Source organism: Pseudophryne corroboree, chromosome 12 (assembly GCF_028390025.1).
Source record: "Pseudophryne corroboree isolate aPseCor3 chromosome 12, aPseCor3.hap2, whole genome shotgun sequence".
Lineage (NCBI taxonomy): Eukaryota > Metazoa > Chordata > Amphibia > Anura > Myobatrachidae > Pseudophryne > Pseudophryne corroboree.
In genome coordinates, this window is record NC_086455.1 from 160,681,765 (window position 1) to 160,695,014 (window position 13,250).

General features: G+C 44.5%; 1 protein-coding gene across 3 annotated transcripts in view; it reads right to left on the reverse strand.

The window, feature by feature from the left end:
• Nucleotides 1–279: 279 nt before the first annotated feature.
• Nucleotides 280–13,250, reverse strand: part of YY1 (YY1 transcription factor) — a 36,282-nt gene continuing 23,311 nt past the window's right edge. Inside the window, exons 2-5 of one of the 3 annotated variants that reach the window (XM_063948346.1) lie at nucleotides 7,468–7,630; nucleotides 4,990–5,050; nucleotides 3,689–3,847; nucleotides 280–1,150 (exon numbers count right to left, since the gene is read on the reverse strand). In XM_063948346.1, the coding sequence (XP_063804416.1) occupies nucleotides 1,064–1,150; nucleotides 3,689–3,847; nucleotides 4,990–5,050; nucleotides 7,468–7,630 (470 nt within the window). In that variant the 3' untranslated portion in view covers nucleotides 280–1,063. Of the gene's footprint in view, nucleotides 1,151–1,656; nucleotides 2,192–3,688; nucleotides 3,848–4,989; nucleotides 5,051–7,467; nucleotides 7,631–13,250 lie in introns of those variants that run through there. The other 2 variants (XM_063948345.1, XM_063948344.1) reach the window with 2 other exon arrangements.

A 13,250-nucleotide genomic window follows, 5' to 3' on the forward strand; every position in this document is an offset into this window, starting at 1 on the left:
CAAAAAAACAATTCACCTACACACAAATAATGATTAATTGAAACTTGACTCGCATGATAAAATAAAACCAATGGTAAAAGTGTATGCAGCTTGTGCGATTGGGCAGCAGACATTGTTAACCATGTTTAATGAAATTCCCAGCTCTGCAAAAGCCAACAACTGATGAAGTGCCATAAAAACGGCATCGTCAGAGGACAGCACAAACTAGCAAGCAATCCACCTCCAGCAAACGCGTACGCAAAAGAAAAGAAAAAAATTAAATATATATACAAACTGAAATTATTTTGGGAAATAAATGTATTTACAGTATTAAAATACAAAAAAGTATGCCTGGCGTCCGAGTCACACAGGTAGGAAACTTTCATGACCAACATTGCAGAACACAAAGTACCCAGGCAGCTGGTTGCACGCTGGGTAAAACGCTCTCCAAAACGTAGAAATGTTTTCAGTAAAACGTAAGATTTGAGGAGAGAAGAGGTACAACTTCATGCAGTTCTCTCCATGCGGCTGCTCCCTAGAAAACAGAACGTTAAAAAAAAACAAAAAAAAACAAAACCCCCAAATAACACTCCCCACCCCTGAACAAAAATAAAACAAGTCACAAACACACAACTTTTGCCAGATTGGGATACAGAACCCCACCAGCCGTCATTTGCAGCCACTCACATACTATCATATTGAACAGTGGACAGACAGAAGTTTGTGTAATAAATGTACGTCATTGACAGTTACTATATTGTGAAATGCAGGCAGTGCCGGGATACTTAGACACTTATATCAGCTTTAGATAAGAGTTATCGATTCTTAAAAACACAATTGTAGGATAGAATTTTAAAAGCCGGGATATCACAGAAGGCTACATTGTAGGTATCTGAGCACAAATCCAAAAGGAGGGAACTCATCACATCAGCCCACTGTTGAGAGCTGTAAGGGTAGGGGATGGTTACTTGCATGTCCAGGCCAATTACCATAGGTCATGTAGGCTCACGTTGTTTCGTGGTAATTTATTGGCCATCAACGCTGGACCCAGAGGCTAGCAATTCAAAACAGAAGGGTCTATAAATTACATTCTACAACCGAGGCACCAAATTTCTTCCAATGACCTAAGCAAATAAAAACAGTGAACATCTGGATATGGCGTATCACTCCCCTAACCGGAAAAAAAAAAAAAAAAAAAAACCAGAGTGACTAAAATGGATTTCATAAACACTACCTTAAATCACATCTACGGTTTGGTGCTACATGATTTCATTACAGCTATATACGGTACAATTATACAAAGTGTAATAACATCTTCGGAAAAAATAAAAATAAAAAAAGATACAACCAAAATAAAAGATAACAAACAAAACCTATTATAAAGATTTTTTTTTTTTCCTTTTGCAATTTTTTTTTCTTTCTTTTTTGGAATTTTTTTTTCTTTTTTTTTTTTACAGGAAAAATACTTTTGAAGTATGCATTTAATACAGTAACTGTCCATTCTTTTAAAGAAAATCTACTGCAAGCAAAAAGTTATCAACCTCCAAAATTAATCACGTAGCATTACTAAGCATACCCCCCTAACCCCCCCCCCCCCAAAAAAAAAAAAAAAAAAAAAAAAAAAAAAAAAAAGTGTACAATATGCACACTTGGAAAACACAAAAAAAAAAAAAAAAATCAAACAAAAAAAATTATTTCAGAAGAGGTGAGCGTCTATGTATAAGTGTGTCAGACGTGGTGGCGGGGAGTCTTGATGTAAAACCCGGTCTCTCCAGCAGGGAGGGGGGGGGTGTACATTTAACAAAAAACACTTGAAAACTGGATAACGGGGTAAAAGAGCATCTTAAGCACTGAATAGTAATCTTGTTTCCCGTCAATAGCTTACTACAGTACTTATCAAAACGGTCTGTTAGAGGAGTAGGCTTCTTTTAAAATTTATTCCTGGAAACCATGTACAAAGGGCAGGCGTATTCCTCTTATACACCTATAAAGATGCCGTTTGGGGCAAGTCGTCTTTCCGTGTGTATTGTTACTGGTTGTTTTTGGCTTTAGCGTGTGTTAAAATATGAGATTTCAGGTTGGTCGACTGAGCAAATTTCTTATTACAGCCGTCGAAAGGACAAACGTAGGGCCGGTCTCCGGTGTGAATCCGCACGTGAGTGCGCAAATTGAAGTCCAATGAGAATCGCTTTCCACAGCCTTCAAATGTGCACTGGAACACAAAACAGTACAAGAACCGATTACACACCTTTACGGGTCATCGCAACGTGAAACTCGCCACCTATAGCTAAAACTCCATATTAAGATGGACGTGTCAAACAGAAATCATAGTTCATTTACTGCATGTCCTAAGCCAGTAACTTATTAGAATGCTCACATTTAACCCCCACTAAGTCAATGTACATGGCAAGTGCATAGACTACACTACGATACATAGAATACCCTGTACTCCTGGGACAGTAAAAGAACACACAGGAAGGGGCAGCGTTGTGTGGACCACAAGATGATACCAAGCAAGTACTACTCTACAGGTTTCTCCACTCTAGTTTTCATGTGACTGATCATCAGGTGAAGGTACTCAGTGGTGGATAGGGGCCATAAGGCACTACGTGGCTGAACGCTCTACCATCATCAGCTTTGTGGATGGTAATAAACATATATAATCATAATACTAGTGTAATAAAACCTATCTTCATTATTACGGTAGCACCTGAGCATGCAAAGATCCTACTAGCTTTGCCACACAATGTGGACACTGCTACTGTTAGAAGTTAAGACGCTGTGAGGAGGAAGATGAGTGAGACCTCCGCCGCATCTATACAAAGCCGTTTCACAGAGCGGTTTCTATCATCTTTCAGGCCAAAACCTAAATAAAGGCAAAATAACCTGTCAGAGATGGTCTGACTCTTTATGGAACCCAAGCTTCAACCAAGTTACAGTGGCGACATCACTTTATACAGACATAGAAATCAGACAAGCCCGTCTCACTGCCCCCATTGGACAAACGCTAAGGATCACTACGCCATAGTGTGACCACACGAATCACCGATTACATAGCGCAGCTTATAAAACCAGAAACCAAATCGTATCAGGATGAAAATAATACAGGGAGGGAAATAAATGGCTTTTCCTCCAAACTACAGAACCAATAAAATGCAGTCTGAGATTTTAAACCAATGATGTCACCAACAAGGGTCTCGTTTATGACCATTCCTGTTGTGGGTGCTTCTGTGAAGGCTATAGCAGTATTACACCTCAGCTGCGCCCTCTGTAAGCAGCCTAAATGCTATGATCATGAAGGACAAAAACACTTTCAAGGAACGCTGCAGCTGTATTAAAGGACTGGTTTTTAGGTTTAATCCCGAAGCAATGAAATGATGGAAGGTGGGAAACATCCTCCTCCAAATCCTGCCTGTGGTCCAAGCTAAGCCCATCTATACGATTCTATATGATGCAGCTAAATATTTCCGCTAGAAACAGACATTCCTTATGGCACACAGCCCATTATCCCGTAAGTGCCAATACACTGGTGTCTACGAGAGAAATTGGAAAGTGTCTTAACTCGCATACAGAACTAAATCTCAGCTGAAACAAGTGGAATAAAAGTTAAGATCTTCAAACAGCAATAAGTAACGTTAGGCACGGAATGACGCCACCAAGTAATAAGCCAGCATCAGTGAGGCAAAAAGGGTGAGGCACGGATCAATACCTGAAATGGCTTCTCGCCAGTATGAACTAGCTGATGTCTCTTAAGTTTTGAGCTTTCAACAAAGGCTTTTCCACATTCTGCACATACGTGTACCCGTGGACCGTGTGTGTGTAAGTGTTTCCTCATTGCAGAGTTATCCCTGAACATCTTGGTACATCCCTGTAAAACAAACAGATATTTGTTAGAAGTTAGTTTATGGGATTGTTCCCAGTTATAAAATGTTCATACAAACTTACCAACCAAACAAAAGGAAGGACCAAGATATAATTTGCTATATGGTCATTGTCTAACATTGCTGTTGGACTCCAGTCTTTTCCCATCCGCACATTTAGACATCTAATTGAAGGAATTTGGGCTATACCCTTCGTGTCCTATCTATCAAGTGCTTAATTCCCGGCATCCACCAGACGAGTCAGGGTAACGTTCAGCGCAAGGAACTGGTGACAGACTGCAGTGTCGGACCCCTCCCTCCATGCACAGCGGTTCTCCTATCTCAGCAATTTATCACATTGACTCAAACAGGAGAGAAGAATGGGTAGAGACGCAGAAGAATTTGTTCTGTTATACACACTGACGTTCTTGCTTCTGAGCACTCGGAATTACTAGCAGTTACAGTCCTTATGACCCACTGGGGGCAATTCAATTGTTTACCCCCCCCCCCCCCCCCCAGAAATGTGTGTAAAACGGTGGTTGGGGTGCCCAAACCACAGACTTTAGACGGGTATAGCCGTTGGGAGCAACAATACTACTGGGCGCCCAGCAGGGGGCGTGCAAAACAATTTAATCGCCCCCCACCGACTAGATTTCTAGATGTATGCGATACGGCATATGACATCACTTGGCTTTACAGATAACACTGGCATTCCTATCCATGAGATCACAATACCAATTGCATCCATTACAGGAAACAGAATATTTCTGAGACAGCGCCAATGGATTCAACAAACATGGCGCAGAACAGACACAAATTTAGCTCCGTTCAGGCGCGATCGGCTGCCGGCGTCTGCATTTCAGCTTGCACCCGCCGGGAGGGTGGAGAGCTGAAATGTGTGAAAAGTGATCCGTTTGGATGCCCCAAAGGCCACTTTTTCTGATCGCGACCATTAGTTTAGTAATGGGCGCGATCAGGGGCATCAAATGAATATCGCCCCCTGCGATCTTCCGACTTTAGACGGGAGATCGGGGGCAATAACATTTGAATCCCCCCCCTAAGAATGGAGATCTGACCGATAAATCATACTGGAAAGGCATTATGGGTATGAAAACAAAAATGGGGATGCCTGCGCTATATAGACACTCACCTTGTGAGGGCAGGCAATCGTTCTCGGAGCGTCGTCTTCTTTGATTTTTCTAGGTTTCATTCTTTAAGAAAATAAAAGCACGAAGTGGGTGTAATCAATGTACAAAATCAACCTACAAAGAATGTTTCCGAATACCTGAAACATGATTTAGAGGGAAAGGCGAGAGTTGCGTCTACAGTAAGTTCACTTCACTCCTGTGTTTCCCCTGTTGAGATCAATGTATCAAATCATTGAGGGGAAATTTGCTTCACAGGTTTGTAGTTCCAGGGTTAAGTGCCCGGAACTATTCGATTGCTCAAGCTGTGAGCCTGCAACTCGCGAATTTCCGGCGGGCGAAAGAAGAAATTCAAGCCAATGCCTTGGAACAGCATTTCACCAAAAAGTTAATACAGGAGATGCACATTATGTGCTAGCATAATGCAGTCAAATGAATATCTCCGGCCACTTAGTGTCGATTGAAATCCCCCCATTGTATTTTGGGATTTGTGGCTTCAGAACACGATCGACTTGCAAGATGCCTAATGCTTCACATATGTACATGCTATGGATTTGAGTAGAACCTTAAAGCATGTTCCATAGCCTCAATGCAGCAGTGTACCACTGCAATACTAAATAATAATGCTAAGTGAGCGCTCTCTGCAGGCCACTTTGAAAATGACAGGTTTACGGGCGTACATTCATTTTCTCATTAAAAATACTTTAACTAAGTTTGAAGAATGTGCTTTGAGCCTTTAATATTACATTACATAAACCTCAATGGGCCAGATTCAATTACCTGCGATAAGCTTGCAGGCTGCACTTAAAGCAGATTTCTGTACGAGTCTGTGGGAGGCTCGAACAAAAATCTACAGTAAATACCCGGGTGGTGCAAACCACACTTATCCCAGAATATGGCGAGCACGCATTAGCAGCTGATTTACCGCCAAGGAAATGGGCATATAATTGAATTGCTCCCAGACTAAAAGTCAGAGGCTACTAGCCGCTTTCCTTGCGCTGCAATTTTCATGGCTTCTAGAATACAGCACAATGTGTACAAGACACAGGGGTGTATTCAATAAGTGTTGGAAGCTGCCGTCTTGTCGGAAAGACAGCAGCTTTCGCCAGATTTGGGCTGGAAGGTGTTCCGACCTATTAGGGCCCTGGTTTTTCCGACAAGTCGGGATATCCGACTTGTCAGTAGCCTGTCGGAATACACGCAGTTCGGCGGCTGAGCGGCGTGTAGGGGGTGATTCTGAGTTGATCGCAGCAGGAATTTTGTTAGCAGTTGGGCAATACCATGTGCACTGCAGGGGTGGCAGATGTAACATGTGCAGAGAGTTAGATTTGGGTGGGGTATATTGTTTCTGTGCAGGGTAAATACTGGCTGCTTTATTTTTACACTGCAATTTAGATTGCAGATTGAACACACCACACCCAAATCTATCTCTCTCTGCACATGTTAAATCGGTTGTGTCTATGTTCCCTTCGTGCTAAGGACCTTGACGTGACAAAACGAGTGGGCAGGAGACCACTTCCGCCCTTACAGCTCCTAAATGTTTTCTTCGTTCTCCGTTCGTTTGGGGTATTTTTTTTTTCTTCTGTGCAGCATTGGACCCTCGCGGGCCCGCTTCTCTAGCCACGCATCAGGCTCGGTGTCTTGCTCCGCTCGCCACGCTTTTCTATTCCAAATAGATTGTGACATGGACCCAGGGGGTTATGGGAAAGGTCCTCTGCACGAAGGGAATCTAGACGCTACCATGTTATATCTGCCTCCCCTGCAGTGCACATGGTTTTGCTCAACTGCTAACAAAGTTCCTGCTGCGATCAACTCAGAATTACCCCCGTACTGTCAGAAGCGCGGCCAAACCAGACAGGTTTTAGCCCCGTTTCCGACAATGTCAATCAGACTTTCAAAAAAAGTCGGCTAGGCAGTGTCAGAACAGGCCAAACCTGTCAGGTCTGGCCGCGGCACTGAATACCGACCTGTCGGATCCTTTCAGTCAGAAAGGATCAGACAGGTATTGAATATACCCCATAATGACCATCAAAATATATATTAAAAAGAGGGGACCAACAAAGTCTGTACAGCTATATTCTCCCTTTACTCAATTAGAAATATATAGCGGTCACACTAGGCTGTTCTAGCAGTGCGCCGGGACCTGCCCGAAGTAACAACTGCAAAATGTGCCTTGCCCTTTTAGTGACGCCCTGCTAAAACAGCCTGCCCTCTGTCTCCCCCACCCGGGTGTCGCAGAGTCCCGCTTGTGGGAAAATTTGCGATGTTGCGATCACTGCCGAATGAATAGATGCCGTGCGCATATTCAGTGACAGAAAGGCATGTCCGTAAGTGCTGGATATGCCCCCAAGAGTAACGACGGTGAGGCCACGCCCCCTTCCTGGCCGGCTTCAACCCTTTTTCTGGCGCACACTGAGGCCCTTCCGCAGCACAGTACCCTACCTTAATCCTGGCGGGAACACTAAATATACAACAGTTATTACCTTGCAAACTCAGCCAGCTGCTTGGGATCAGACAGGTCGATGCCCGGTATACCCCCAGGGGGAAGTTTCTTTCCGGTCATGTACTCGGAGTAGTCCGGCGGAGAGTTTTCACCGATGATCTGCTCTTCCACCACCGTTTCATGGTCAATATCTTTTTTATCATCTAAAAAGATATAGCAAATTCAAAAAAGGCAAAGCAAAGTCCTAAATAATGTTCACCTGGAAGAGTCTAGTAGTAATAAAAGCTTAAGCGCCCATTAATCACTGAAAAGAATAAAAGGTTTAAATGCCCCGTCCACAGTCACTCCCTGTAAAGGGCCCCATACACTACAACCATTATGCCTGATTTCAACCTTTCGGGACGATAAATAGGATGAAAAGTGGCAAATCGGATGTGTTTTACATCCGATGCGCGGTCCTGTGAGCATCGGATCGGAGCCCCTAGATCGTTAGTGCTGCGGTCGCAAAAGATATATTGTATGCAAAAGGACCGCATGCGATGTATCCTATGCAATCCAGCCACCCGGGAGGCTGAAGGGAAATCTTATACGATACGACGGTCCGACATGCCGCTGTCGTGTATGGGGCCCTTACGTTACGTCACTACCATTAAAATATTAATGTTGCCGATTAATGGAGTTTACACTTGAGAGGTGATCAATAAACGGTACAGGACAAAAGCACCTTTTACATGGAAATCCACACACGATCTCACTTCATACCCGCTGTTCTACTACACATGTATACAACCAATAACCCTGTCACTACTTCATTCCATTTATAGATGTGCCATTAACCCAAATACATGAAGACGTATCGTATCACTTAACGAATAAGATTTATTCCCTTTAACTAGATGCAAACAAACAGCATTTACGCACACACAGAGGTCTAATCAAGTCCATGTGAATTAAGATCACGTTAGGGGGGCAAGGTACAACCAACGTACACACCTCTTCCGCACTTATGGTAACCTAACGTTCTACGTACTCCTGCACTCCCTCTGGGGGTGCCAGGTAAAATGCACAATGTAGAGTGCAGCTGCCGCCATTCCTATAGCACATCATCCGCGTCGCCTCTACATCACATCTAGTGGAATCGCCCCCATAGAGAGGACCAAGCCAGTAACATTGAGGCTGCCATGTTTTTTCCTAACACCACAGTAAAGTATGAACATTTGCGATACATCGAATTTAATTTTCCCCTAGGTTTGTTAGGTAAGAAAATTCACCCTGTTCCAACCCCAACTCTGACATCCACCAAACAAGCAGACCTAGGCTTATGGGGACTATGCCGAGTTTTCTTCACCGCTCCTGAGGCTACAAGGAAAAATCCACCCTACACGGGTTTTCTGCAGCTAATTAAATCGGTCCACGCCAACAAACCTCACGACTAATTGGATATGCACCCTGTTCTCTGCCGCAAAACTCTACCCAATGTTCTATCAGCCATCTGGGATGGATGGAATCTCTATCGTGCCATAAGCCTGCCAATTCAAGCCACCTGTCTTCATGGACCAGCTCTGACTCAATGGATGTAAAAGACATTGCCGAAATTACCCAAAATGTTGCGTCCCACCAACCGTGATCTGGACCCCGTCTCAGCAAAGCTTCCAATAGTGCGAATGAACATAAATGGTCCTGTATTTGCAAAAATAGTTCAGTGTTATTTGTAGACAGGCATTTTTCCTGAAACCTTACAGGAAGCAATGGTTAGACTTCTTCTAAAACCTCATTTAGATCCCGTCCGCATGACCAACTACAGACCAGTATCAAACCTTCCTTTTCTAGGAAAGATTATGAAGAAAGTGGTTACAAAAACAACTGGAAACCCGCCTGACAACCCATGATATTTATGATCCATTCCAGTTGGGTTTAGGAGAAGACAGCACCGAAACCGTCCCGGTCTGTGAGCTTAATGATCTTCTGTTAGCAACAGAGATTACTGTTCAATCTTAATCCTTCTGGATCTCTCTGCAGCATTTAACACCGTGCACGGGAGAAAGACAGGACACTAGGCTGAGAATGCGTGATCGAGAACTCCGCTAACAAACACTACAAGGCGACACCAGAGGAAGAAGCCGGTGACGGGAGGCCATTATCGGCGGTGACAGGTGAGCAGAGTCAACTTCCCTACACGGCGGGGGGGACGGTCAGCGGTTCGTTGAGCCGCGTCTGTTCTTCATCCCCCGTGCAGACGTTTCTTGCCTCCACGGCTGACTGACATCTGGTGAGCGTCCGTACACTGACGCGTCACTGGAGTTCAGGGCCGGGGTGGCTTGATTAGTCCCCCGTCCAGACAGTTCGTGCTTTAGCGGCTGACTGAGATCCGGCGAGCGTCTGTACACCGACGTGCCGCCGGAGTTCAGAGCCGAGGCAGCCTGACTAGTCTCCAGGGGGTGGGGGGGGGGGCAGTTTGACAGACCCTATCCGTACGGCGGGGAACACGGCAAGCGTTGCACACAGCCGCTGCCGTGATACACTCCCTGCCGAGACAGGTCCCTGCTTACACAGCACACGATCACCCAGGGAGCGCTGGTGAACCGGCGCCCTGCAGGGGAACGGGGCTGCAATAGGGCGGACCAGTCCGGAGGGTATTGCTCCCAACACACACCCGGTCAATACCCACCAAACACCGTGAAGAACTACTCCCATAAGGTATACCTAAGTGCAAGCAGCTACTCGGACGAGCGGGACGCCGCCGTCCGAAGGACATTCAAGACGGTGTTTCCCTTAGTCTCTTTGGTCATTCACCAAGGGTCAGGTACCGCTCACATTACCGTGTTGACCAGGAGGTTAATATCACTTGTTGCGGGACATTAAACTCTAATTTACTTTACTTTTAATTTATTTGCAGGATTAACTGCATTTAATCCTTACGTTACTTATATTTCTCATTTGTTTGGAAGATCTATGTCATTAATTACTTTTTGAATTGATCAGTAAAGATTACATATATTGTGCAAGGTCCATATTTCTACACATTGGCCATTTTCCTATTGTATATATAGGAGACACCCACACAACGAATAGGGCCGAGCGCAGCATTTAAGCACCATTTAACACCATGGACCATGGGATTCTGATTGAGCACCTGACAGATTTCTGTGGACTGGTTGGCATAGTACTTAGCTGGTTCAAATCATTTCTCACCAGCAGGTCACAGAGTTTCATCAGGAGTATACGCATAATCAACAGTGCCACTGCCGTGTGGTGTCCCACAGGGTTTTATACCACCCCCCATGCTTTTTACGGTATACATGCAAACACTGGGTGAAATAATCAGGCACTATGGCCTGGTCTACCACTGCCATGCAGATGATACACAACTGTTCCTCTCCTTTGCCCTGGGAACGGAGAACCCAATAACCCTAAATGGCTGTCTAGCTGAGCTCCAGGAGTGGATGAGCGACTGCTGGCCGAGACTGAACCCTGATAGAACAGAAGTCCTGTTGATAGGTCACAGGACAAGACTGCAGCATAGCCAACCAACAGGACGTACACTTGGGGGTTCAGAGGGGCAGATTTATTAAGCCTGGAGAAGTGATAAAGTGGAAGGTGATAAAGCACCATCCAATCAGCTCCTAACTTCCATGGCTGGTGCGTTATCACCTTCCACTTTATCACTTCGCCAGGCTTAGTAAATCTGCCCCAGAATTACACAACACTGATCATGTGTTGAATGCTGGTGTTGGACCAGACTGAATGTGCAGCACGGATCGGAAACACCTCAAAACTGCCCGATTTCAGCTGATATATCGGGCCGAATGCCCGAAATCGGATATTATCGTCCAAGTGTATGGGGCCCTTTAGACTACTGCAATGTCCTCTCCCTTGGTCTACCAGCAAAAGAATTGCACCGCTTATTGCTGGTACCGCTAGCTGGCAGGCTGTTAACCAACCAACCCCCCTCATTCCAGTCACATAACACCCATCCTCTACTCCCTTCACTGGCTGCCTGTAAGATGGCAAGGCAAATAGTCTTGAAGATTGGCAATGGCTCCAGTACGCAATTGTAGGGTTCCTAATAAGCACTCCTCACAGCGACACCAAGGCTCCAAATGATAAGTCCACGATCTGATAATTCTGGATGTCGGTAGATGTCCACAGGTCCTAATGTCCTTACGCGTTTTGCTGTCACAGGGGACAGCTTTTTCAAAGGACTTTGAAAAAGCTGTCCCCTGTGACAGCAAAACGCGTAAGAACCTGTGGACATCTACCGACACCCAGAATTATTGGATCGTGGACTTATCATTTGGAGCCTTGGTGTCGCTGTGTATGAGGAGTGCTAATTAGGAACCCTACACTTGCGTGCTGGAGCCATTGCCAACTGGACCACCACCTATGGGCCATTAACATGGTCACTCCTGGACTGGTAAATATTTAGAAGTGACCGTCCCCACAGTGAAAGGCTGTTCTGTGCAGTACATGGCCACCTACCACTGGATTACACGGTGATACGTCCCTTGTCCTAAACTCAAAGACTTTCTTATTTCTAAAGCTCCTATCAATTAATTTAATGTATTGCGTGTATTAGTAAGGCAGAGATTTCTTCCTTTTAAGTGTCTAATTTTAAGAAATAACCTATGAATTGTTTTTCTGTTTTTTTTAAATACACCTGTCTGTTTACATTAATGTACTTAGCGCTGTGTTTTTAGACTACGATTAAAAAATACAAATGCAAAATAAAATATTTTCCATACTAGGGGCTCAGAAATTCTGTTTTCTAGCTAAGGACCAAATAAAAGTTTTTTTTCAAAAGCCATGTTTCCAAAGATTCCTGCTGCTGAATCTGCGCTCCAAGAGTTCAGCCATAATTCACACCTTCCCACAAATCACTAAGCCAGAAATCTTTGTACTCCGCAAGGATGCATCCTCACCTACATAATCTGCTCTGCAATGAAATATTACGCCTTGGTGCTGTTCCTTTGGCTCCATAAACTGATACTCACATTTATTTGCCAGTTATTATATAAGCGCACATTCTACAGAACTTTGTATTTAGCCATTCGCATCAGAATCTCCTCCACTTCATTTACAATCTATGGGCTCGATTCAATTCAATGCAATGTTAATAGTGCCAGGAAGGATGTCCCGGAGCTATTCAATTGTTCTCATCGCTTGTCGGGAGATGCCAGTTCTCACGCCTTAAGCCAGCTGTTTAGTCGTGAGAACCAGCATTCTCTGACTTCAGTGCCTGCCGCGATGCCGTTTGTGTCGCGCTAAAGGCAGAAAACAGCATAGTTTGGTTGGATTTCTGCTCGCGCCTCTGAAGGAGCGAGAGCAAAATCCTCTTGTCGGGCTTAACTAGGGTTAACTATTTATTTGGAACTGAACCATTAACCTACCAGTATATTTTGGGATTGTGGGAGGAAACCTGAAACCAACACAAGTTCCGGTCTGAACCCTCCTTGAAAGAGGAAGCCTCTGGAATAGGAAGAGCGGTGGCATTGTATAAGTGAGCTACAGGAACCTCTACAATGTGGTAACAGATACATGTAATATTTGGTATTTATTATCTGGATTCAATCAAGATGAAGTAACTGGGAAGATGAAGGAAATCCATTTAGGGGCAATTCAATGGTTTGAGAGAATTAAGGTGGGTACACACTTGCCTAATCCTCCAGGGATCCAACTCCTGACCAGACCGTGGACACAATACTACTGTAGACCTAGGTCGTGGGTACACACCTGTCCAATTATGCTGCAGATTTCCATATACACTTCTATATTAGTACGGTGAGTAGCGAACGTTACTCCTGATTTTTCAGCAAGTTTAAAATT